General features: G+C 44.6%; 1 protein-coding gene across 2 annotated transcripts in view; it reads left to right on the top strand.

The window, feature by feature from the left end:
- The window catches only part of LOC126297598 (structural maintenance of chromosomes protein 4-like), a 242,578-nt gene that overhangs the window by 162,128 nt on the left and 54,699 nt on the right, over positions 1–25,751 (top strand). For both annotated transcript variants that reach the window (XM_049988578.1, XM_049988579.1), the window contains exons 14-15: positions 3,986–4,112; positions 12,484–12,673. In XM_049988578.1, the coding sequence (XP_049844535.1) occupies positions 3,986–4,112; positions 12,484–12,673 (317 nt within the window). The remainder of the gene's footprint in view (positions 1–3,985; positions 4,113–12,483; positions 12,674–25,751) is intronic.

The raw sequence follows: 25,751 nt of genomic DNA, 5'->3' as shown, positions 1-25,751 counted from the left end.
CTCCAGGATCACTCCACTGAGCAGGAGGGGGGCCAAAGATATCTCAAATTATGCTTGCCATAAGTTGGTCAGAGGATGTGAAAGGACAATGGATTGCTTTGCAAGAAAAACTATGATTTGTTTGGAAAGAGGTGGCTACGGGTGATTCATAAACGCATGCACATACATGTTCTACAGAAATACCGTGACACACCTGAGGCCAGACATTTAGGATTTATTAAGACAAAAGTAGAACCTGCAAGAGACTTTTCTGGCCAGGTTTATTTAGGAGTGTCCGTCACTTTGTCGCACTGTCGAGAGTGCCAGAGAAGAGACAGTTCCTCAGAAACCACCTGGCTGACTCATACCAATTCCACCAGCCGAAACTCCTTTCCAGTGTGTTGAGATTGACCTCCTCGGACGATTTCCTGGAGTCTGCTAGTGCCAATAGATGGAGTATTGTTTGCACCGATTATCTGACACACTATGCCTTTACAAAAGCCGTGCAAGCAGCCGAGGCATTCGAGATAGTAAAATTCATCTTGGAAGACATTGTATTAAAACACAGTGTCCCATAGTCTCTAATTACAGATCAAGGAAAAGTTTCGGTCGAATCTTGTGACAGAGATAAACCGTCGGTGCAACATTACCCATCGCATGACGACTGCCTACCATCCGCAAACTAACGGGCTTACTGAATGCCTTAATAAGACTGTGGCCAACATGTTATCAATGTTCGTCATTGTTGAGCAGAGCAACTGGGATGAGGTGCTACCTTTTGTGACGTTTGCCTACAACACCGCCAAACAAGACACCACAGGATTTTTGCCATTTTTTTTTGGTGCATGGGTATGAAGCGACGACAATGTACACTATGTTTCCGTTACATCCTGATGACGATGACATGGACGTGGACGACGAATGCATTGCCCAGGTGTTAACCAGAGCTGAGGAAGCTCAGCTGTTAGCTCGACGTAGCAAGTTGCAGGCTCAAGAAAACGATCGCCAAAGGTATGATGTGAGCCACTGCCCTGTTGTCTACTAGCCTGGGGACCTTATCTGGATCTTCACTCCTGTTCAGAAGGTTGGTCTTCCTGAGTATCTCCTCAGGCGCTGCTTTGGACCTTATAAGGTTGTAAGACAGTTGTCTGATGTTAGTTATGAAGTTGAATATTTCGACTTCGACACAAGACAACAAACGATCAGAGATACAGTCCACATCCTTCAAATGAAGCCCTACAAGGATCCTGCAACCCAGGGTAAATTCGAAGCTCCAGTGACTGGCAACAAGCGGAAAGGCAACGAAGAACATAGCGCCAAGGGAAGTTCTAAGATGATCATCGTCAGGGCAAACATCAGTCATCGGGAGTCGGAGTATGCAGGACCAATGACTCGTTCTTGGACTAGGACGACGTAACAACAAGAAGAAGCGGAATAGCACTGTGATGTAGTGGATATGATACTAAACTATTGCATCGAAAGTGGTGAGTTCAAAACTCACCTGAACTGTACAATTGTAATTTCTATATTCTGTTTGAGTACATTCTGGAAATATCCACAAATGGCAAGAATCATTGTACTGGAATGTTCTGTAGCTGTTCTGGCTGGAGGCAGTTCGCTCTTTGCTCTTGTATGTGCAAGTGCTGAACCTTCGTTGAGTGAAATTTGTGTTCGTCATTCATCTACTTACACCTTCCTCTACGTGACAGTATGGTTGTATTTTTTGCATAATTATCAGGGGAAAATTAGTTTGTTGTTAAATTGCTGGAAAAGAGAGAGCTCTTGTTTTATTGTGATTGTAAAGTCCATCTGACATTTGAGTGTACCAACCATAAATTTGTGCTCACTGGAGACAAGCCATTTGCAGTAGTAAGTGAAACAGTTTTTGTCATTGAAACATGAGAGCGGACACACTAATTTTTCAGCAGTTTTCTTGTTCTTTATCCTTGTCCACAGGCTGAAATTTCACTAGATTGATTTTCTATTTAAGGTGCATTGTTCGGCTGACTTAAATTTATTGGTGAGCAATTATAACACTGTAGTGTTAAGTTCCATGTTGTTAACTTTGTACTTAGTCTTCCTCCCTTAAAGCAGCATATAAAGTAAATCATCAAATATTTTGGTCTTACACAATTGGCAGCCTGAACTGGAAACCCAGTGTTAAGAGTTAGTACCAAAAATCAAATTGCTCCCATTAAGGTGTTGGTTGTTTATAACTTACATCAGTGTCCACTGAAATGATACCTATCAAAATCTACTGTGTTCATACACTTCTCAGTTGACCCTCAAATAACGCCACTGATACAAACTGTGAAACAAATAAATCTGTTGTGAGAGAATGGTAAAACAGTTAGAGTGTGTGTAATTTTCAGTGTCGCAAGCATCTCAGTATGTTCTGGTTGCTGAACAGTGCATAAAACTGTATGGATGACTTTTAGCTTTTGAGGAAGTAGTTTGAAACAAAAAATATCTAAAACCATTGTTTTGGTTGAGGTTCTGTAGCTTTGATTGCACTCACCATTCTTAAATATTCATATTCTGTTCATTCTGTTTTTATTTGTAATTTAGCACTTAGTTAAATATGTGGATTCTAGAGTTCTTTCAGGTAACTGCGGTAAAAGTGTGTGGTTGAAAGGTATCCAAAATAAAAGTTAACTCTCTCTCAAACTAATTTCTGTATGTGGTCAAGTTACATCTCTACAAAGAGAATTTCTGGGAGCTTTTTTTTCTGTGGTTGGCAAGGTTATATAATTTCCATTTTTTAAACCCATAGTTAAAATAGCAACACCACAAGAGCAAGTTCTGTGTTGTTGTTTTTTTTTTCAACTAGCACATTTGCAATCGGTTACATCTTTTCGATGTTTTAGAACTCGATAGGAATGTCAGCTACATAGGAGGAAGAAGTGTTAAAGATTCTGGAACAATAAACATTGAACAACAGGTAGTCTGTTACATGTAAAATCTTCTGAAAAGCCACAGATCTCCCATGAAAATTTCAGTCACGTTAGAGAAGCATTCCAGTGGAGCTTGTATAAACCTGTTTATACTGCTAGCTTGTAGTTAGTTCATGTCCAAGAGTGACAAATGAGTTGTACTAAAAGCTCAGTCTAAGATCATAGAAGGTTCAAATGTTTGGTGCAGTAAAACCTAATGAAAAAGTTGTATGTATTAACATCACATTAGAAATGAGAAATGCTGCAAAGGATTGATATGTCATATGATTACCTCAAACTGTTGTTTCTCTGATGAAGCTGTCTCTCATATTAGTGCGATAGAATGTGGGCAGTGAAAATCCACGTCTCACATGTGGATTCTTCTTCTTCTTCTTCTTCTTCTTCTTCTTCTTCTTCTTCTTCAAAGTGACAGTAACTGGAATTTTGTGCTTGTGTAGGCTTGGAACAGTATGTCTTCCCCACAACTACCACATAAAACTATCTTCCGGGTAGATGAAGCTCTGTCACATTTCAGTCTCGTCAGCAAATTACTGCATTAAATTTTTTTCTTGTGGTATTATGTGGAAAAACCAAAAGTGATCAGCACCTGAAAGATCACTTGAGGTTGGCTATGGTATCAGTTACACCAAGCTTACTGCAGGCTACATGGAACAAGGGGAATATCATCTGGTTCTTGGTTGTGCAACCAGGCATTTCCATATTTTAATCTATTGAGAACGTGATATTCAGTAAAAAAATTGGCACTGTCCTTAGGCAACATTGTAAGCCATAAATGTGTGTAATATTAGTTTGCGAGTTGTAGTTAATTTATTTTGGTTATCTTCCATCTGTACCTGCAGTACATACCATAATGTTGCAGCCATAAGTACCATGTTGAATGTAGACATAAAATCCTGCTAATACCTAGAAGTGAAGGAAAAAATTATCGCTATTATCATAACCTTACAAATGGGATGTTTGCATATTAAAAATTTCATCATGTGCTTAAATTCAGTAAGAACATATTGTGTAAAAGTGTCATCATTTGTGTACACAAGAATTTTTTTCTCCAGACATTGGTGGATGAAATGCCTACCCTTGAGACTCAGGTAAAGAAACAAGAACAAAAACTGAAGCAAGTTCTACCTGAACTATCAAAAGTCAAAGCTCTGACTGCAAGACTACAGGAAACAAAAGAAGGTATCTAGCAAACTGTTACCTTTTTATGTTTACAGTTACGAGCAAATCACACTACACACACTCACTAAACTCTCAGTATACTGAGTGAAAGAAATTTTGTAATTGGATAACCTTTGTACTGTCAAATAATTTGATCATTTTACAGAAAATTTAATTTTTTTGCGTTACGTGTAGTATCGGTTATGGATGCTTTCGAACTTGTTCATTGAAAAGGTGATTCCAGTGGATCCTAACTGGGACCGACTATGTAATTAAGTTGTCATGCTCATATGTAGTAAGTTATTGAGCTAGGGACAAAAAAAATTGAGGCCTACGATTTCTGCCAGTTTCGTGAACACAGGAGACCAGATGTGGAGATGCTTTTCACATAATTTGTATTTGGTATTGTGCATATTGGATTTGAGGATCCAAGTGTTTTAATAAGTTTTTTGTTGAATTAGTTTGGTATAACACAACAACTTGTGTATAATCCTGAAAAAAATTACAAAAAATTGTATGTACTCAAGATCGGCATAATCTAGTGGTGTTACTAAGCATGTCATAAATTTTACTACACTAAGATTTAAAATAGCAAACAGCTTGGCACTAGGTTGATCCATTTTTTTCCTTCCTTCCTTCTTTCCTTCCTTCCTTCGTTCCTTCCTTCTTTCCTTCCTTCCTTCGTTCCTTCCTTCTTTCCTTCCTTCCTTCGTTCCTTCCTTCTTTCCTTCCTTCCTTCGTTCCTTCCTTCTTTCCTTCCTTCTTTCCTTCCTTCCTTCCTTCCTTCCTTCTTTCTTTCCTTCCTTCCTTCTTTCTTTCCTTCCTTCCTTCTTTCTTTCCTTCCTTCCTTCCTTCTTTCTTTCCTTCCTTCCTTCTTTCTTTCCTTCCTTCCTTCTTTCTTTCCTTCTTTCCTTCCTTCCTTCTTTCTTTCCTTCTTTCCTTCCTTCTTTCTTTCCTTCCTTCTTTCCTTCTTTCTTTCTTTCCTTCTTTCTTTCCTTCCTTCTTTCTTTCTTTCCTTCTTTCTTTCCTTCCTTCCTTCTTTCCTTCCTTCCTTCTTTCTTTCCTTCCTTCCTTCTTTCCTTCCTTCCTTCTTTCCTTCCTTCCTTCTTTCCTTCCTTCCTTCTTTCCTTCCTTCCTTCTTTCCTTCCTTCCTTCTTTCCTTCCTTCCTTCTTTCTTTCCTTCCTTCCTTCCTTCCTTCCTACCTTCCTTCCTTAGAGTGTGTGTATCCAGTAAAATTTTTTCAAATAGAAGGATGAATTTTATCATTCAAGTAGGAACGTTTTTGTAGTATATAAATACCTTAGGAGAAAGGAGCCTAATCATCGAAATGCAGCAGCTTTGAGTTATTGACAGCGACACACAAAAAGGAAAGAAAATTTGCATGTGCACTTGCCCCTGCATAGTGCTAGCTGGACGCACAGTGCCTGGATTACTGTTTGGCAGGTGAATTAAGGGGAGGTGGGAGTCAGGAAGAGGGCTTGGGTGTGGGTAGCTAGCAGCTTGGCAGGAGGCAGTTGGTTTGTTGGGTGGAAATAAGAGAGGGAGTAGTGACAGGTACACGGTGTAGGCATGTGGGCAGATGTCAGAGCTGGGGGAAGTTGCACATGTTTAAGGTGGTAAGGAGATACGAACTGGGAGGGCTGCTGGTACAGGAAGTGAGGAAACTGTCGGGTGGCGAAGAACCTAATGGTGTTCCGAAAAGATAGGCCAAACACGGTTGGCGGTGGCGTGTTTGTTGCTGTTAGGAGTAATTTAACTTGTCGCGAAATTGAAGTAGATACTTCCAGTGAGTTAGTCTGGGCAAAGGTTATTGTTGGCAACCGGAATAAAATAATAATTGGATCCTTTTACCTACCTCCCATTTCAGATGATACAGTTGCTGAAAGGTTCAAAGAAAACTTCAGTTTTATTTCAAAAAAGTACCAGATTCGTAAGGTAATAGTTGATGGTTACTTTAATTTACCCTCGATATGTTGGTGAAAATACATTTTTAATTCCAGAAGTACACATAAAATATCATCCGAAACTGTGCTAAACGCATTCTCTGAAAATTATTTCCAGCAGTTAGTTCATGAGACCACGTGAATAGCAAACGGTTGTGAAAACAACACTTGACCTCTTAGCAACAAATAATCCTGAGTTAATAACAAGCATCAAAATCGATTCAGGGATTAGTGAACACAGGTTTGTCGTAGTGAGATGGAATATTGTAATCCCCAAAGCATCGAAAAATAAGCGAAAAATATACCTATTCAAAAAAGCAGATAAAAATTCACTTGACACCTTCCTAAGAGACAATATCAGCTCATTCCATATTATTAAGTGTAGACCAGATGTGGCTTCAATTCAAATAAATAGTATCGGCAGCAATTGAGAGGTTTATACCAAATAAACTAAAAAACAACGGAGCTGATCCTCCTTGGTGCACCAAATGGTTTAGAACACTGTTGCAGAAACAATGAAACAAATGTGCCAAATTAAAACAGAAGCAAAATTCTCAAGATTGATGATCCTTTGCAGAAGCCCGAAACTTCGCGCAGTTCTATGCGAGACGCTTGTAACAGTTTCCACAACGAAACTTTGTCTCGAAACCTGGCAGAAAATCCAGAGAGATTCTGGTTGTCCGTGAAGTACGTTAGCGGCAAGAAACAATCAGTGCCTTCTCTGCGCAATAGCAATTAAGATACTATCGAGGACAGTGCTGCCAAAGCAGAGTTGCTAAACACATCCTTCCGAAATGCCTTCACAAAAAATACGAAGTAAATATCCCAGAATTCGAATTGAAAACAACTGCCAACATGAGTAACATAGAAGTAAATATCCTCGGAGTAGTGAAGCAACTTAAATTACTTAATAAAAGGTCTTCTGGTCCGGACTGTGCTCCATACTTAACAATCGTATACAACTGTTCATGCGACGAAAAATCCATAGCCAAAGACAAGTTGCACAGGTCATACCAATATTCAAGAAAGGTAGTAGGAGTAATCCACCAAATTACAGGCCCATATTGTTAACAGCGATATGCAGCAGGATTTTAGAACACATATTGTGTTCGAACATTATGAATTACCTCAAAGGAAACGGGCTATTGACACAGTCAACATCGGTTTAGAAAACATCGCTGCTGTCAAACACAACTAGCTCTTTATTCACGTGAAGTGCTGAGTGCTATTGACAAGGGATTTCAGATCGATTCCTGGATTTCCGGAAGGCTTTTGACACTGTTCCACACAAGTGACTCGTAGTGAAATTGCGTGCTTACGGAATATCGTCTGTTATGTGACTGAATTTGCGATTTCCTGTTAGACAGGTCACAGTTCGTAGTAATTGACACAGTCATGGAGTAAAACAGAAGTGATTCCAGGCATTCCCCAAGGTTGTGTTGTAGGCCCTCTTGTAGTTTTGGGAGACAATCTGAGCAGCCGTCTTCGGTTGTTTGCAGATAATGCTGTAATTTATCGACTAATAAAGTAATCAGAAGATCAAAACAAACTGCAAAAAGATTTAGAAGACATATCTGAATGATGCGAAAAGTGGCAGTTGACCCTGAATAACGGAAAGTGTGAGGTCATCCACATGAGTGCTAAAAGGAACTCGTTAAACTTTGGTTAAATGATAAATCAGTCTAATCTAAAAGCTTTAAATTCAATTAAGTACCTAGGTATTACAATTACGAACAACTTAAATTGGAAAGAATGCATAGAAAATGTTGTGGGGGAAGGCTAACCAAAGGCTGCGTTTTATTGGCAGGACACTTAGAAAATGTAATAGACCTAGTAAGGAGACTGCCTACCCTACATTTGTCCATCCTCTTTTAGAATACTGCTGTGCGGTGTGGGAACCTTACCAGGTAGAACTGACGGAGTAAATCGAAAAAGTTCAAAGAAAGGCAGCACGTTTTGTATTGTCGTGAAATATGGGAGAGAGAGAGAAAAGATACAGGATTTGGGCTGGAAATCATTAAAAGAAAGGCATTTTTCGTTGCTACGCAATCTTCTCACTAAATTCCAATCACCAACTTTCTCCTCCGAATGCGAAAATATTTTGTTGACACTGACTTACATAGGGCGAAACGATCACCATGATAAAATAAGGGAATCAGAACTTTTACAGAAAGATATAGGTGTTCATTCTTTCCGCGCGGTATAAGAGATTGGAATGATGGAGAATAGTGGAGGTGGTTCGATGAACCCCCTGCCAGGCACTTAAATGTGATTTGCAGAGTATCGATGTAGATGTAGATGTAGATGCTGTGGGGATAGGAAGTTAAAGATTGAAGCCAGGAAGTAGTGAAGGGTGTGGTGCAAGGATAATTCTCATCTGCATATTTCAGAATAGATGGTGGTGGAGGGAAGGATCCAGATGGCTGTGTGTGAAGCAGCCATTGAATTAAAGTAACTTATGCCACTGGTTGTTCAACTTTGCATTTGGCCACAGTTTGGCAGTGGCCATTTATTACAGTGGACATCTTTTTGGGTGCCATACTGACATGAAAAGCTGTGCAGTTATTGCAGCAGAGTTTGTGTGTGACACAGCTACTTCTACAGGTGGCCCTCCGTCTGATGGGGCAGGCGTCTGATAGGGCAGAAAGGTGCTGGCTAGGTAGATTCATCAGGCCTTGGATCTGGGGGTTTCACATGTGTATTATCCTACAGGTTGGCAGCTGCAGTGGTATACAGATTGACTAGGCTGTTGTATAGGTTGTGTGGGTGATGGAATCTCTCTTTCGGAGGGGTGTTCCTGTCGACGGCTTAATACTTTTGCTTTCCAGTGAGTGGCCTCATTTAATCCTAAAGAATTCTATCATTACATATTTCAGTTTTATCATAGAACTGTAAATTTGCTTAAAGTCTCAAGCTTCCAGTTTTTTGTAGTATTTTGGATTGTTGAATGTATCTAGGCATCAATGTATTGCATGCTTATCAAAATGCTATTTCTGTGTAACACTATAAAACATTTCAGTAAGCCATTTTGTGTTCAATTATAAACGCTGTTTTTAGTATTCCCTCATAATGATTACCTCATTTGATTGGTTATGCAAGTTGGTATTAGTATGATTATTATTTCAGCTTCAACATTTTGTATTTAATTTGCTTAGCATTTCCATAAAGAAATTGTATTTAGTTATGAACATCTTCTGTTCTGTGGGATGATGATCCAGCTGAAGTAATGTTCCTGTCTTTTTGCTAAGAGTGCTGTAGAAAACATCATTCACAAATATACCAACAATTTTTAATGTTTTGCTTCATATAATGTGCAGAAACTAAATTAAAATATTTTTTATTTTTGTACTCCATTTGAATCTAGAAATTAAATTATTATAGTTTAGTCAATGAAGGAAAATTAGGGAAAAATTTGTGTAATCAAAAAATTTTGCGTACAGTGGTGGGATGGGCCAGTGCTATGAACAACATAGGGTCTTAAAGGTAACTTTTTATGTTATTCAAGAAACTCAAAAAACACTGGTACTAAAGAATGTCTCCTTGTATAAAATAAAACTGCGTTAAATTTCCTTCGAAGAAGGTTCTATTCATTTTTTCTCTAATGCTAATAGTGACCATATTGCATGATCCAGAAAAATCTCTGATTATTAAAAAGAGTGTTTCTCCTTCCACCCCCCCCCCCCCCCCCCCCCCGCACTTAATGCAGGATCAGCGCAATTAATTTATGGGGTGGGCGAATGCTCTTCCTGTCACCACATGACACAGCCCCCACCCCCCTCTATATGTACCCCAACTGCCTGTGTAGATTTACTCATGTAGAAGTTTTCTAAATGTTTGAGAATCATGTTACTGAGGCAGGACTTGAATACCAGCCCAGTAGTCACTTAGTCAGTGGGGAAATAGCCTAAAAGCCACATCCAGGCCAGTTGGCTTACCAACCCATGTCATTAATCTTCCAACGCCCATGGTTATCCCGGCAGGTATTAAAAATAGTTTCCTTGAGATAAAATTAATATTTATCATTAAGTGAAGAGGGTTAAGAAAAAATGTTAAATCTATGTATCCCGTATAAATGCAGTAGAGTTTTACCAAGGGATAAATGGTGCTCCTGAGTGTAATACGGGGGGAGGTTGTGAGAGTGGAGTGTATGATTGTGTGAGAGTGGAAGACACTGGATCGTGGTCATGCATTTTCATCCTCCTAGGTCTGCAAACAGAAGACCGACCAGGCAGAGTCCCACTACATCAGAAGAAGCAGCTACAGGGTGCATCATTGTATCAGAATGTTATCTCGACCGTTCGGCACTGTGCCTCATGAATCATTGGTGAAGAGTAAGCAGATTTGCTCCTTGCTGGTTTGGGGGGGGGGGGGTGTATTTTACACAAAGTGTGCTATAACATTATGTGGATAAAGATAAGAGTTATTAAGAAATGCACATGAACAGAATCTGTGTGAATCTCTTCATACTGTTCTATGCTCTAGACAGGATGGCAGCCGTATCATTCTGCTGGGATAAGTAGATTCCCTCGCATGAGTGCTGCTTGCTTTTCAGTTTACAGACACTGCGTCTTCGCTACATTTTTCTTGTCCAGTTCGCTTATGTGAGGGGACAAAATAACTTTACTGACCTCCTGTTTGTATGTGAATTTATTATTAGTTTATTGAGTATGTATTTGGAGTTGTCAGACGAGTTATTATGTAAAAACACCCAACTGCTGGAATTGTTAACTGCCTACCACACTGAAGAACCTGTCTCAAGTGTATCATGCTGCCAGAATGCATTTGTCAAAGCTGATTTCCATATCTCCACTATTAATGGCTGGGATGTTATACAACCTGCAAAATATTTATTTTCTGCTCTTTCATTACTTCACCACAAAGTGACAATAGGTTACATGGCTTTACAACACTGTCGATAATGGACAGCAGCAAAGTGCCACATTTACTAATCTAGTCCCTTTCTCACCAACGCACTACATAGGTTGCTGACATCACACTTAACAAATGAAGAACTTCTCAGCCATTTTTACATATTTTACATGAAAGCTCTTGTAACAATTGCAAATAAACAATTAATGAGTTATATGAAAAGATAGATTACTGCTTATTGTAAAAATGACATGTGAAGTTGCAGACAGGCACAATTAAGACACTTAAAACATAAGCTTTCGGCCACAGCCTTTGTCAGAAATACACACAACACACACACAACACACACACAACACACACACAACACACACACAACACACACACAACACACACACAACACACACACACACACACACACACACCAACCATTGATTCACACAAGCAAGCACACCTCACATACATACGACCTCCCAACTCCTCCTGAGCTGCTGTAGTTTGCAGTTATGGTAATTAGCAATCTGTCTCCTTGCGTTGTTGTTGTTCCTACATGGAGAGTCCGTTGTTTAGTTAATTAATGAATTGAAAATGTCTCATCTGTATAAAAACAAGCCAGTGAAGCTGCTTTCTCCTCACATAAGAGAACTGGACGAAATACCAGAGAGGTATTGTCTGTCTGCAAACTGAAAACTGAACAGTGCTTTTAAAATTGCATTTCAGGAGAGACTGCTACAGCTTCCATATAGGATTGCTGAGAATCAATTTGCCCTCTAGCAATGTAGAGCAGTGTGCAGAGTTATGCAGGTTCTGTCCATACACATTTCTTATGGTAGTATTACTAGCAATACCTACCTGTATTCCATGTGTTGTTAAGACATTTCGCAAAAAATAACCCCGTCTGGGCATGTTGATGCAATTAGTGGGGTAGAAAGAGTGGGATCTCACCTGCTCACTCTTTAGTTTGCAGACCTAAGAAAGGAGGGGTGTGCTAGACAACAATGGTGACGTAACTTTCCTTGTGCTTAAGATACACCCCACCTCCCTTCCCATAACCATTCCAGCCTGTCGCACCACAGAACATAAATTTCTCTCTTGATATGATTCTGCTGCACTTAGATGTGGTACACAAATTTAACATTTGTTCTTAAACCACTTTGTTTAATCATAAACGGTAATTTCATACCACTGGAAAAATGTTTAATATCTTCACCATTTTTGTCTCCTGCTACAAGGAAACTATTAGCCCTAGGGGAAAAAAATGAATATAGACTTTTTGCAATAAATTTGATTTCGTTTAATTTTGTATGGGAAAAATGTTTGCTAGAAGTCACAGTTTGAGTTATTCAAGAAAAACGTAAAAAAGTACTGTTAAATATACCCCGCCACTACAGTTCCACCGTGTCAGTCAGGATTTTTAATATGTTGTTCATGGCACTCCCTCTTTCCACAGCACATAAATTTGTGACTACATGATTTTTTTCGCTATACGGCCTTCCATGGTCTTGGTTGGGTTATTAAGAGGCTCGGTTATCTCAGTAGTTTACAAAAGTGGTGTCTCTTCTATTGTTGCATATTTTTTCAGCTTATGATGATGCCTTAGAAAAAGCACAGAAAGTAAATGTGAAAGTGGAATCTATTAATCTACAAATAGAAGGCGAAGTTGGTAAAAAAGTTGACACAGCCCGCAAACAGCTTGATGAAAGTAAAAAGAAACTAACGAAAAAGCGCCAGGATATAGGGAAAACAAATGGACTACTTAAAACTGCTGAAAGGTAAGTGGCAGTAAACATTATCTGTTGGGTAACATCAAAATCAATTCATGAAACTGTGAAAAGTTTTTTCTTTTATTTGGGAACAAATGTACCAGGTAACGCTCCTTCAAGCTTTTACAATTAAAAAAGTTGTAGTTCTGATGATCAGCTGTTGGTAATAATTTTATTACATTCAAGGTAAAGAGTAATGAAAGATGAACATCCTCTTATTTCATGCCAGTGGAAAACACAACTACTTTTTTCCTGTCTCTGGCTTGCCCTTGGGTAAGAATTTTTTTTACTTCTGTCTGTACCCACTCACATTGCTTTCCTTGTTTATTGTTATCCACAAAATTGTGTTCCTTACTTTGTTCCATCAGACTTCACTGAACAGTCAGTGTTCTCTTTATTTTGCATTCTAAGAGTTCTTCCAACTCAGGCCAATGATATTTGTACTCCAGTACTAAGATTCTGATTTGTCTGCAGTGATGAAGTTTCCAGGATAAACTCAGCACTGATTGAACAGACATTGGTTTCAAGTTTGGAGGCTCCTCCAGTCCTTCCATTGTTCAGCCATAGAAAAGTGTGGATTGAAAATTGTTCTGCAAGATTCAGACCTTCATTCTCCTTTTTTTCTTCAGTTTCCAGATGGGTCATGCGTCTGCAAAGGCTGCTCTTGCTTCATTCATTCTTTGAGTATGTGTGTTAGCACTTCTTTTCACTGTGATAGAACTACTAGGATATCAGAAATAGTAGGCTTGTCTTAAGTCTATATAGTTTCTGACCATTGCTTCATCCTTAGTGTTAATCTGGTTACCTTTGTTTCTTAAAATGTTGTTTTGATGTTGTTTTGAAGTTGTCTTGGGGACCCCATTTTATGCCTTTTATGTTATGAGGAAAGCCATTGTTCATGGCAGTCTTGTTTGAGATGAAACCTAATCAGAAAGAACAAGCAGATGAATTTCATTTCTGCATTTGTTGGAAAGTGATGGGAAACGGGGAAACATCACACTTGTATTGAACATCCAAGACCTGATAAATTTTTTTTCTAAATTTTCTTTTTGTGGTAGTGCTTGAGCTTTTAATGACAGTGCTATCAGCCTATTGAACTGGTGACAGGAGGGGAAAAAGGACAGATTGAGCATAATTTCCTTCTCATATCAGCAACTCCCCCTGCCTCCTTCCCAGCAGGCTCCCATCTCTTTAGTGAGTGTATGCTTGACCAACACTGAGTTCCAGCCTTTGTAGCACTACTACCCGTTCCTTGCTGCAAGCCCATCCTTCTCCTGTTGTGATGTGGGCTTGGCAAATAACCATTGAGCAGGATATTTATAAATGGGAAATAACCCAGAGCAGTTTTAACGGGACAGTTACAAAAAATCTGGGCAGTTACAAAAAATCTGGGCAGTTACAAAAAATCTGGGCAGTTACAACAAATCTGGGCAGTTACAACAAATCTGGGCAGTTACAAGAAATCTGGGCAGTTACAAGAAATCTGGGCAGTTACAAGAAATCTGGGCAGTTACAAGAAATCTGGGCAGTTACAAGAAATCTGGGCAGTTACAAGAAATCTGGGCAGTTACAAGAAATCTGGGCAGTTACAAGAAATCTGGGCAGTTACAAGAAATCTGGGCAGTTACAAGAAATCTGGGCAGTTACAAGAAATCTGGGCAGTTACAAGAAATCTGGGCAGTTACACTCTTCATTTATTCATATTCTCTCTCTCTCTCTCTCTCTCTCTCTCTCTCTCTCTCTCTCTCTCTCTCTCTCTCTCTCTCGTGCGCGCACACACACCACAGTGTGTTGAACAGCTTGGTAGTGATAACCCAGTACAAAAAAAACTGCCTGAAGATGGACGTTTCGTAATGTAACACAGTTTATAATCCTTATCAAATATCTGAATATTATTGTAGAGTGATTATTGATAACAAAACTGTTACTGAATATATTAAACAGCTGGCATGTGTTTCTAGATCAAAATTTTTTTCTTGATTGTTAAACTGTTTTTAGTAAAACAAAGAAATTTCAGACTGACTATAATTTTCTCTTCTGCTCCTTTCTTTATCTACTTTCATGTGACTGCACTATGGTAAAGATAAAATGAGAACTCTAAAATAAGAGATTTAATAACAAAGAATCGATGCACAAGATGTAAGAATCATTAGATTCCGATACTAGCCAATTCCCAGAGGATCCACAATTTGGGGAACTGGGAATCAGATTTGGTGTGTCACACGTCCCAAACTAAAATCAATATGGATAAACTTTATGTACTTTAATTCCAGTTATTCTAAATAAATATTAGTGCATCTGGTATTATAGCAGATCGGTAGTAGATGAAATTAGGAATGAGTGGCGGATAATTCCAGGTAATTCATGCAATTTTGTCGGTTATTTAATCAAACGGAATTGGCAACAGTGGTCTGTCTGACAGTCATTCAAGTCTACGCGCAACACCCCTGTGGGTCCAGGGGCTAGAATAGGCCTAAAGTATTCCTGCCTGTCGTAAGAGGCGACTAAAAGGAGTTTCACACGTTTAGGCCTTATTATTGTGATGGGCCTCTGTACGGTTTGACCTCCTTTCTTTAACATTTTTCCCAAAGAGCAAGCCAATTGGGGAAGGGCACCTCAAGGTGCATTGTGTCCATCATGCATTGAGATCTTTAGCCCACTTTCTCTTTGTTGCATTGCAGTCCTGCCCATTCTCCATCTCTTGGGTGAGGACACCTTCCTGAGTGAATTTTCGACCATGCAGTGTCGATTTCTGCGTCGACGATGACCATAGACTTCTTTGCGCCTGATATCCAGCACCGTAGCCAGTCCGTACTTGTGGAGCCGCCATGTACCCTGTTGGTTCTAGCCCCCTGACCACACAGGGATCGCTCCGCTGATGCCTGAGCCGTTAACTCCCCACATATGCCAAGGGGTAGGTGCCCATCCCTCTTGGGCATCGAGACTCATGGCAATGGCCATCTTGCAGGTCGGTTGCGCCCTTGTGGAGGCCCCCTGGTCAGAGTGGGTGACAATCAGGGCGGATGACACACGCTGAAGCATAGTCCATCACCTCTCGCTGGTGGTGAAACACGAGGAATCTCTAAGCGATCATTAGCTCAATTCAATGCTTAGAAGTAAGAGCCCAAATCGTTCCCTTCCCTGGCCACACCATGAGAGGAATGTCAGGCTAACAACAGCAGATCTTATTCAACCTGCTACCTTGTATGTTCAAGAGTTGATGGGGCATCTTTCATGACGATGAAGCCTCAGTTTTTTATTGAGCGTTTAGAGAAAAAGTTCAAGGAGGTTGAGGGCTTGTCCAAAATGAGATCTGGGGTCAGCCTTGATCAAAACAGCATCCTCTGCCCAGTCACGGGAGTTAGTCACTTGTGACAAGCAGATGTTTCTGTAACCATCATGCCCTGTAAGAGCTTAAATATCGTCCAGGGTATTATATTTCACAGAGACCTTCTTTTACAGTCCAACGATGAGCTGCGTGCCAATTTAGAGCTGTGAGGTGTACATTCCATCCAGCGTGTTCACCGGGTCCGAGGGATCCCGAGAAGATAAATGTCAAGGTGATGGTGTACAGCTTTGATGTAAAGCCCTATATCCCTCCCCTGATGCAGTGCCTTAAGTGCTGGAAGTTTGGCCATATGTCGTCCCCCAGCGTCACATGCATCACACGGCGGATGCCCATTACACACCAATACACTGTGACCCACCTCCCATCTGTGTCAACTGCGGAGAATACGATTCGCCTTGCTCTTCAGACTGCAGGATTCTCCAGAAAGAAAGGAAAATAATGGAGTAAAAGACCCTGGACCAGCTGACCTACAATGAGGCTAAGAGAAAATTTGAATGCTTGCATCCTGTACATAAGACGTCGTCCTGCACAGCTGCTCCAACAGTTCCGACCCCATCAGCTCTGCCATCCCCTGCAACCTCTCAATTGGAAGACTACATCTACCCCTTGATGGTGGGGGGCATTCCCTCCCTGTTGCTCCCACACCACTTACTTCAGGAGCAGCAACACCCCCCCCCCCCCCTTTTCCCCAAACCATCTGGGATGTCTACCCCACTTCTAAGCCGGAGAAGCGTAAGTCTTCTTCGGCTTCTCTCGCGAGGAAGGGGTCTCTTGGGTCAATCCCTTCCACGTTTCTGCTAGTGGGAAAGGAGACATTTGCCAGTGGTTGTGAAGAGCTCAAAAGCAGCTGGTCGTAGGGCTTCATGCTCGTCCTCAATCCCGGAAGTTTAGACAGTGAATTTCTCCCAGCCAGGGAAACCCAAGAAGCAGTGAGAGAAATCAGAAAAGAAGACCCTGAAGACGAAAGTAATAGTGGTGGCACCCACACCACCACTACCTACAAGCTCTGCGTCTGAGGATGCGGTGGAGATTCTGCCATCTGCTAAGAACCCTCAGACACAATGGATATAGACTGCGAAGGCAATATGTCGGTGGGAACAGGTGACCCTGAGGTGTAAACTGCCTCACAGAATGTTTCACGCCTTTCCAGTCTCATGATTACGTAATCGAGTGGAATTGAGGCGGTTTTTTCCACCGCCTGGCTGAGCTATGGCAGCTGTTAAGCTTTACACCTGCTTTCTCCATTGCCCTTCAGGAAACCTGGATCATGGTAATGCGGACCCCTGCCCTCTGCGGCTATGAGTGATATTACAGGAACCGTAGCAACTACAATAGTGTGTCGAGTGGAGTTAGCGTTTGTCTGAAACACAGCCTGTAGTGACACTGTGCCTCCTCAATTCCCTCTTTAAGCTGTGGCTGTCAGAATAAGGCAGATGCAAGAAATAACTCTATGTAGTGGGGAAACTTTCACCTCTGCTGTCACCGTTGAACCTCCCACACTCGCTGACATCGATGTGATGGTGGAGCAGCTGACCGCAACAATTCTTTCTGCAACAGATACCACGATCCCTCACTCTTTCAGTGCCCCCTGGCATAAGACGGTCCCTTGGTGGCTAGCGGGAGTAGCTGAAGCAATTAAGGAGCGTCTGCAAGCTTCACAGCGGCATAAGTGGCACCCTTCCCTGGAGCACTTAATGGCCTTTAAGCAGCTCATTGCCTGCGTCCGCCAGCTTATCAAAAGATGGAAACAGGAATGTTGGAAGAGATAAATCTCGATCATTGAGTGCTATACGTCACCTTCCCAAGCCTGTGCAAAGATAAGCATCTTTTCAGGTACCAGACCCCCAACAGGTTTTACCATACATTACGTGAAGCGAAATGTAGTGTGAAGAGGGCTATGCGAGACGTGTTCAATGAATTCGAAAGTAAAGTTCTATGTACTGACTTGCCAGAAAATCCTAAGAAATTATGGTCTTATGTCAAAGCGGTAAGTGGATCAAAACAAAATGTCCAGACACTCTGTGGCCAAAATGGTACTGAAACAGAGGATGACAGACAAAAGGCTGAAATACAAAATGTCTTTTTCCAAAACTGTTTCACAGAGGAAGACTGCACTGTAGTTACCTCTCTAGGTTGTCGCACAGATGACAAATTGGTAGATATCGAAGTAAACGACGGGGGGATAGAGAAACAATTAAAATTCCTCAAAATAGGAAAGGCCGCTGGACCTGATGGGATACCAGTTCGATTTTACACAGAGTACGTGAAGGAACTTGCCCCCCTTCTTGCAGCGGTGTACCTTAGGTCTCTAGAAGAGCGTAGCGTTCCAGAGGATTGGAAAAGGGCACAGGTCATCCCCGTTTTCAAGAAGGGATGTCGGAACAGATGTGCAGAACTATAGACCTATATCTCTAACATCGATCAGTTGTAGAATTTTGGAAGATGTATTATGTTCGAGTATAACGACTTTTCTGGAGACTAGAAATCTACTCTGTAGGAATCAGCATGGGTTTCGAAAAAGACTGTCGTGTGAAACCCAGCTCGCACTATTCGTCCACGAGACTCGGAGGGCCATAGACACGGGTTCACATGTAGATGCCGTGTTTCTTGACTTCTGCAAGGCGTTCGATACAGTTCCCCACAGTCGTTTAATGAACAAAGTAAGAGGATAGGGGCTATCAGACCAATTGTGTGATTGGATTGAGGAGTTCCTAGATATCAGAACGCAGCATGGCATTCTCAATGGGGAGGTGTCTTCGGAAGTAAGAGTGATTTCAGGTGTGCCGCAGGGGTGTGTCATAGGACAGTTGCTATTCACAATATACGTAAATGACCTCGTGGATGACATCGGAAGTTCACTGAGGCTTTTTGCAGATGATGCTGTCGTCTATCGAGAGGTTGCAACAATGGAAAATTGTACTGAAATTCAGGAGGATCTGCAGCGAATTGAAGCATTGTGCAGGGAATGGCAATTTCATCTCAATGTAGACAAGTGTAATGTGCTGCGAATACATAGAAAGATAGATCCGTTACCATTTAGCTACAATATAGCAGGTCAGCAACTGGAAGCAGTTAATTCCATAAATTATCTTGGAGAACGCATTAGGAATGATTTAAAATGGAATGATCATATAAAGTTGATCGTCGGTAAAGCAGATGCTAGGCAGATTCATTGGAAGAATCCTAAGGAAATGCCATCCGAAAACAAAGGAAGTAGGTTACAGTACGCTTGTTCGCCCACTGCTTGAATACTGCTCAGCAGTGTGGGGTCCGTACCAGATAGGGTTGATACAAGAGATGGAGAAGATCCAACGGAGAGCAGCGCGCTTCGATACAGGATCATTTAGTAATCGCGAAAGCGTTACAGAGATAATAGATAAACTCCAGTGGAAGACTCTGCAGGAGAGACGCTCAGTAGCTTGGTACAGGCTTTTGTTAAAGTTTCGAAAACATACCTTCACCGAAAAGTCAAGCAGTATATTGCTCTCTCCTACGTACACCCCCTGCGGGTTCGGGGGTTAGAATAGACCCGCGGTATTCCTGCCTGTCGTAAGAGGTGACTAAAAGGAGTCTCTCCCCCTCAAGGGGTAGTTAGCGCCTGCGTCCGGAGACGGACGGATTCACGACCTATATTTGCGTTCATTTTGGTTTTTCACTTCTTCTGGTTTCTTCCTTCCTTTGGTTGGTTCCTTTTTTGTTCTTCTCCATCTCACTGTCTTACTTACTCTTCTCCTTGCCTCCTTCTTCTTCTCCTTGCCTCCTTCTTCTTCTCCTTGCCTCCTTCTTCTTCTCCTTGCCTCCTTCTTCTTCTCCTTGCCTCCTTCTTCTTCTCCTTGCCTCCTTCTTCTTCTCCTTGCCTCCTTCTTCTTCTCCTTGCCTCCTTCTTCTTCTCCTTGCCTCCTTCTTCTTCTCCTTGCCTCCTTCTTCTTCTCCTTGCCTCCTTCTTCTTCTCCTTGCCTCCTTCTTCTTCTCCTTGCCTCCTTCTTCTTCTCCTTGCCTCCTTCTTCTTCTCCTTGCCTCCTTCTTCTTCTCCTTGCCTCCTTCTTCTTCTCCTTGCCTCCTCCTCCTCCTTCTTCTTCTCCTTGCCTCCTCCTCCTCCTTCTTCTTCTCCTTGCCTCCTCCTCCTCCTTCTTCTTCTCCTTGCCTCCTCCTCCTCCTTCTTCTTCTCCTCGCCTCCTCCTCCTCCTTCTTCTTCTCCTCGCCTCCTCCTCCTCCTCCTCCTCCTCCTTGCCTCCTCCTCCTCCTTCTTCTTCTCCTTGCCTCCTCCTCCTCCTCCTCCTTCTTCTTCTCCTTGCCTCCTTCTTCTTCTCCTCCTCCTCCTCCTCCTCCTTCTTCTTCTCCTTGCCTCCTCCTCCTCCTCCTCCTTCTTCTTCTCCTTGCCTCCTTCTTCTTCTCCTCCTCCTCCTCCTCCTCCTTCTTCTTCTCCTTGCCTCCTCCTCCTCCTCCTCCTTCTTCTTCTCCTTGCCTCCTCCTCCTCCTCCTCCTTCTTCTTCTCCTTGCCTCCTCCTCCTCCTCCTCCTTCTTCTTCTCCTTGCCTCCTCCTCCTCCTCCTCCTTCTTCTTCTCCTTGCCTCCTCCTCCTTCTTCTCCTTGCCTCCTCCTCCTCCTCCTCCTCCTTCTTCTTCTCCTTGCCTCCTCCTCCTCCTCCTCCTCCTCCTTCTTCTTCTCCTTGCCTCCTCCTCCTCCTCCTCCTCCTCCTTCTTCTTCTCCTTGCCTCCTCCTCCTCCTCCTCCTCCTCCTTCTTCTTCTCCTTGCCTCCTCCTCCTCCTCCTCCTCCTCCTTCTTCTTCTCCTTGCCTCCTCCTCCTCCTCCTCCTCCTCCTCCTTCTTCTTCTCCTTGCCTCCTCCTCCTCCTCCTCCTCCTCCTTCTTCTTCTCCTTGCCTCCTCCTCCTCCTCCTCCTCCTCCTTCTTCTTCTCCTTGCCTCCTCCTCCTCCTCCTCCTCCTCCTCCTCCTCCTCCTCCTCCTCCTTCTTCTTCTTCTCCTCCTCCTCCTCCTCCTCCTCCTCCTCACCTCCTTCTTCTCCTCCTCCTCCTTCCCCCCTGTGGGTTGGGGGGTAAAAATAGGCCCACGGTATTCCTGCCTGTCGTAAGAGGCGACTAAAAGGAGTCTCAAACGTTTAGGCCTTGTGAGATGGTCCCCTAACGGGTTTGACCTCCATCCTTCTAAATTTTCCGAAGAGCGAGCCGATTGGGGAAGGGCGCCTTACAAGGAGCGATGTGTCCATCATGCATTACCATCTCTAGCCAGGTTTGTCGTCATCGCTTAGCAGTCCCGCTCACCTACCATCTCTTGGGCGTGGATTTGTTCTTGGGTGCAGTTTATTGCAGTCTGCTGTGCTGTGTCGCTTTATGCGCCAATGACGATATTGGACTACATCACCTGAAATCCAGCACGGTAGCCAGTCCGTTGTGGTGGGGCCGCCATGTACCCTGTTGGTTGTAGCCCCCTGACTACACAGGGATCGCTCTGCTGATGCCAGCGCCGTTAACTCCCCACGTATGCCAAGGAGTAGATGCCAATCTCCTTGGGGCATTGGGACTCCCGGTAATGGCCGTCCTGCCAGGTGGTCGTTGCTGAGGCTGGGTGGCGCCCGTGGGGAGGGCCCTTGGTCGGAGTAGGTGGCATCAGGGCGGATGACCCGCAATGAAGCGTGGTACATCATCTCTTGCTGGCGGCCAGCTGCCAGCAGTCTCTAAGCGTTCCAGGGCTCAATACAACGCAACTACATATGACCCCAAATCGTTCCCCTCCCTGGCTACATCATGGGAGGAACGAAAGACTAAGGATGCCAGCGAAACATACTCGCCCCGCTACCTGGTGTGTACGAGAGCTGATGGTGAATCCTTTACATCCATGAAGCTTCAGTTCTTCATCGAGCACTTAGAGGACAAGTTCGGGGAGGTGGAGGGCTTGTCCAAAATGCGCTCGGGCTCAGTTTTGATCAAATCGGCGTCTTCCACCCAGTCCCGCCGGTTACTCGATTGTAACAAGCTGGGGGATGTTCCGGTTACAATCACGCCCCATAAGAGTCTTAATATGGTCCAGGGCATAATATTCCATCGGGACCTTCTATTGCAGTCCGATGACGAGCTTCGCGCCAATTTAGAGCGGCGAGGTGTTCACTTCGTCCGGTGCGTACATCGTGGTCCAAGGGATAAGCAGGTTGCCACCGGTGCCTTCATCTTGGCCTTCGAGGGTGATACTTTACCTGAGAAGGTCAAGGTGATGGTCTATCGTGACGTCAAGCCATATATCCCTCCCCCGATGCGGTGCTTTAAGTGCTGGAAGTTCGGGCATATGTCTTCCCGCTGTACTTCCAGCCTAACATGTCGAGATTGTGGACGCCCATCACATCCCAATACTCCATGTGCTCCGCCTCCCATCTGTGTAAACTGCGGAGAGCACCACTCGCCTTGCTCGCCGGACTGCAGGATCTTCCAGAAAGAGCGCAAAATCATGGAGTATAAGACCCTGGACCGCCTGACATACACTGAGGCCAGGCAGAAGTTCGAACGCCTCCATCCTGTTCGAATGACTGCCTCTTACGCCGCGGCTACTACTGTTATGGCCCCATTAGCTCTCCCTCAGACTGCCACCTCTCAGAGCCGGAATGCTACACCTGCCCCCTTGATGGTGGAGGGCACTTCACTCCCTGCTGCTCCTGCACTACCTGCCTCAGGAGCAGCAACCCCCCAACCATCGGGGACATCAGTCCCCACTTCTAAGCTGGGGAAGCCTCAAACTTCCCCGGCTCGAATAGCACGGAAAGGGTCCCTTGGGTCCCTTCCTTCCCAGGTTTCCGCCTCTGGGAAGGGTGATGTCAGCCAATGGAAGAAAAGCAGACCAGCGGCTGGTCGCAGGGCTTCCCGCTCCTCCTCCGTCCCGGAGGCTGACTCGCTGGAGCCCTCCCAGCCAATGAAACCCAAGGACCAGAGAGACAAGACGAAGAAGAAGACCTCTAAGGCCAAGGACCACACGGTGGCATCCACCCCACTGCTCCCTACAGGCTCTGCATCCGAGGATAAGGTGGAGATCCGGGTGTCCGCTGAGGACCTGGATCTCGCCGGACCCTCAGACACCATGGAAGCAGATTGTACTGGTCCTCCATCGGTGGCAGCAGGTGACCCAGTGGCGTGATCTGCCTCCTCGGCCCCTTCACGCCTTTTTCGGACATGGACAAAGCGATACTCCAGTGGAACTGCAGCGCTTTTTTCCATCACCTTGCTGAGCTTCGCCAACTCATCAGCAGGCACCCTTTCCTCTGCATTGCCCTACAGGAAACTTGGTTTCCGGCAATGCGGACCCTTGCCCTACGTGGGTATCGGGGTTATTACAAGAACCGGGCAGCTTATGAGAGGGTATCTGGTGGAGTCTGCGTCTACATCCTTAACTCTGTCTACAGCGAATGTGTACCTCTTCACACACCTTTAGAGGCTGTCGCTGTAAGGATGTGGACGCCTCAGCCTATTACTGTCTGCAGTTTGTATCTTCCGCCAGATGGTGATGTCTCGCGTCATGTGTTGGCTGCATTGATAGCACAACTGCCTCCTCCTTTTGTGTTACTGGGCGACTTTAACGCCCATAACCCCCTGTGGGGTAGTGCTGTGATTACTGGCCGGGGTAGAGATGTCGAGACTCTTCTCTCGCAGCTTGACCTCTGCCTCTTAAACACGGGAGAGCCGACACATTTCAGCGTTGTCCATGGCACATTTTCGGCCATCGACCTTTCTCTCTGCAGCCCCGGACTTTCACCATCCATCCACTGGAGTGTCCATGACGACTTATGTGGTAGTGACCATTTCCCCATCTTTCTGTCACTACCACAGCGTCACTCTTCTGAACGCCCCTCCAGATGGGCTCTGAATAAGGCTGATTGGGGCTTGTTCTCCTCTCTCGCCACTATCGCACCTCCTTCCCGTGACACCATTGATGCGGTGGTTCAGTCGGTCACCACCGGCATCGTATCTGCGGCGGCATCTGCGATTCCATGTTCATCCGGGTCCCCTCGGCGGAGGACTGTGCCTTGGTGGGCGCCCGAGATCGCAGAGGCGATTAGAGATCGCTGGCGGGCTCTTCAACGCCATAAGCGGCACCCGTCCTTGGAGAACCTCATTGTTTTTAAACAGCTCCGTGACCGTGCCCGACGCCTTATTCGCCAACGGAAGCAGGAGTGCTGGGAATGGTATGTTTCCACCATTGGCGTCCGTACCTCTGCATCGCAGGTTTAGGCTAAGATCAGGCGACTCCATGGCTATCGGCCGCCTGTCTCTGTCCCTGGGCTTTCGCTGAAAGGAGTGGTGTGTACTGACTCCGACACGATTGCGGACCGGTTAGCAGCACATTTTGTTCAGTGTTCCGCATCTACGAATTACCCACTGGCCTTCCGCTCCCAGAAAGAGCGGTTGGAAAGTTGGTGGCTTTCCTTTCACACGCGCCACGCGGAGTCGTACAATGCTCCTTTCAGCGACTGGGAATTCCAGAGTGCCCTATCTGCTTGCCCTGATACGGCTCCTGGGCCAGACCGCATCCACAGCCAGATGCTGAAACACCTCTCTGTGAATTGCCAGCGACGCCTCCTAGATGTTTTCAACCGCATCTGGGTTGAGCGTTTGTTCCCGTCTCAATGGCGAGAAAGCATCGTCCTCCCCGTGTTGAAACCTGGCAAGAACCCGTTGGAGGTGGACAGCTACCGCCCCATAAGCCTCACCAACGTTCTTTGCAAGTTGCTAGATCGTATGCTGAGCTGGAGGTTGAGTTGGCTCCTCGAGTCTCGAGGCCTTCTGGCTCCGTCTCAGGGTGGGTTCCGTAAAGGCCGCTCTGCCGTCGATAATCTGGTCTCCCTAGAGTCTGCCGTCCGTACAGCCTTTGCACGCCGCCAACATCTGGTTGCCGTCTTCTTCGACATGCGGAAGGCATACGATACGACTTGGCGATATCACATCCTGGCCACACTTCATGGGTGGGGTCTTAGGGGCCCGCTCCCGATTTTTATTCAGAATTTTCTGTCGTCTCGTTCCTTCTGCGTGCAAGTTGCTGCGTCCCATAGTTCCTCCCGGGTCCAGGAGAACGGGGTCCCACAGGGGTCTGTCCTCAGTGTCTCCCTGTTTTTAATTGCGATCAATGGGCTCGCTGAGGCGGTGGGATCGTCCGTCGCAGCTTCGTTGTATGCAGACGACTTCTGCCTCTACTACAGCTCCGCTGGCATTGCAGTTGCTGAGCGCCAGCTGCAGGGCGTTATCCGCAAGGCGCAGTCGTGGGCTGTAGCGCACGGCTTCCAGTTTTCGGCCGCTAAGACCTGCGTTGTGCATTTCTGCCGGCGTCGCACGGTTCACCCTGAGCCACGCCTTTACCTTGACGGTGAACCTCTTGCTGTGGTAGAGACGCATCGGTTCTTGGGACTGGTATTTTATGCCCGGTTGACTCGGCTGCCTCATATTAGGCAGCTTAAACAAACATGCTGGCGGCATTTAAACGCTCTCCGTTGCCTTAGCCACACCGGATGGGGTGCCGATCGGTCCACCCTTCTCCGGCTGTATCAAGCGCTGTTCCAGTCCCGCCTTGATTATGGGTGTGTGGCTTATGGTTCGGCATCGCCATCAGCGTTGCAATTGCTGGATCCCATCCATCACTGCGGGATCCGACTCGCCACAGGAGCATTCCGGACAAGCCCTGTTGACAGCTTACTTGTGGAGGCTGGTGTTCCTCCATTGCGGATCCGACGCGACCGACTTCTGGCCG

The sequence above is a fragment of the Schistocerca gregaria genome, chromosome X (genome assembly GCF_023897955.1).
Source record: "Schistocerca gregaria isolate iqSchGreg1 chromosome X, iqSchGreg1.2, whole genome shotgun sequence".
NCBI lineage: Eukaryota > Metazoa > Arthropoda > Insecta > Orthoptera > Acrididae > Schistocerca > Schistocerca gregaria.
This window is presented reverse-complemented; position numbering and strand designations above follow the sequence as displayed.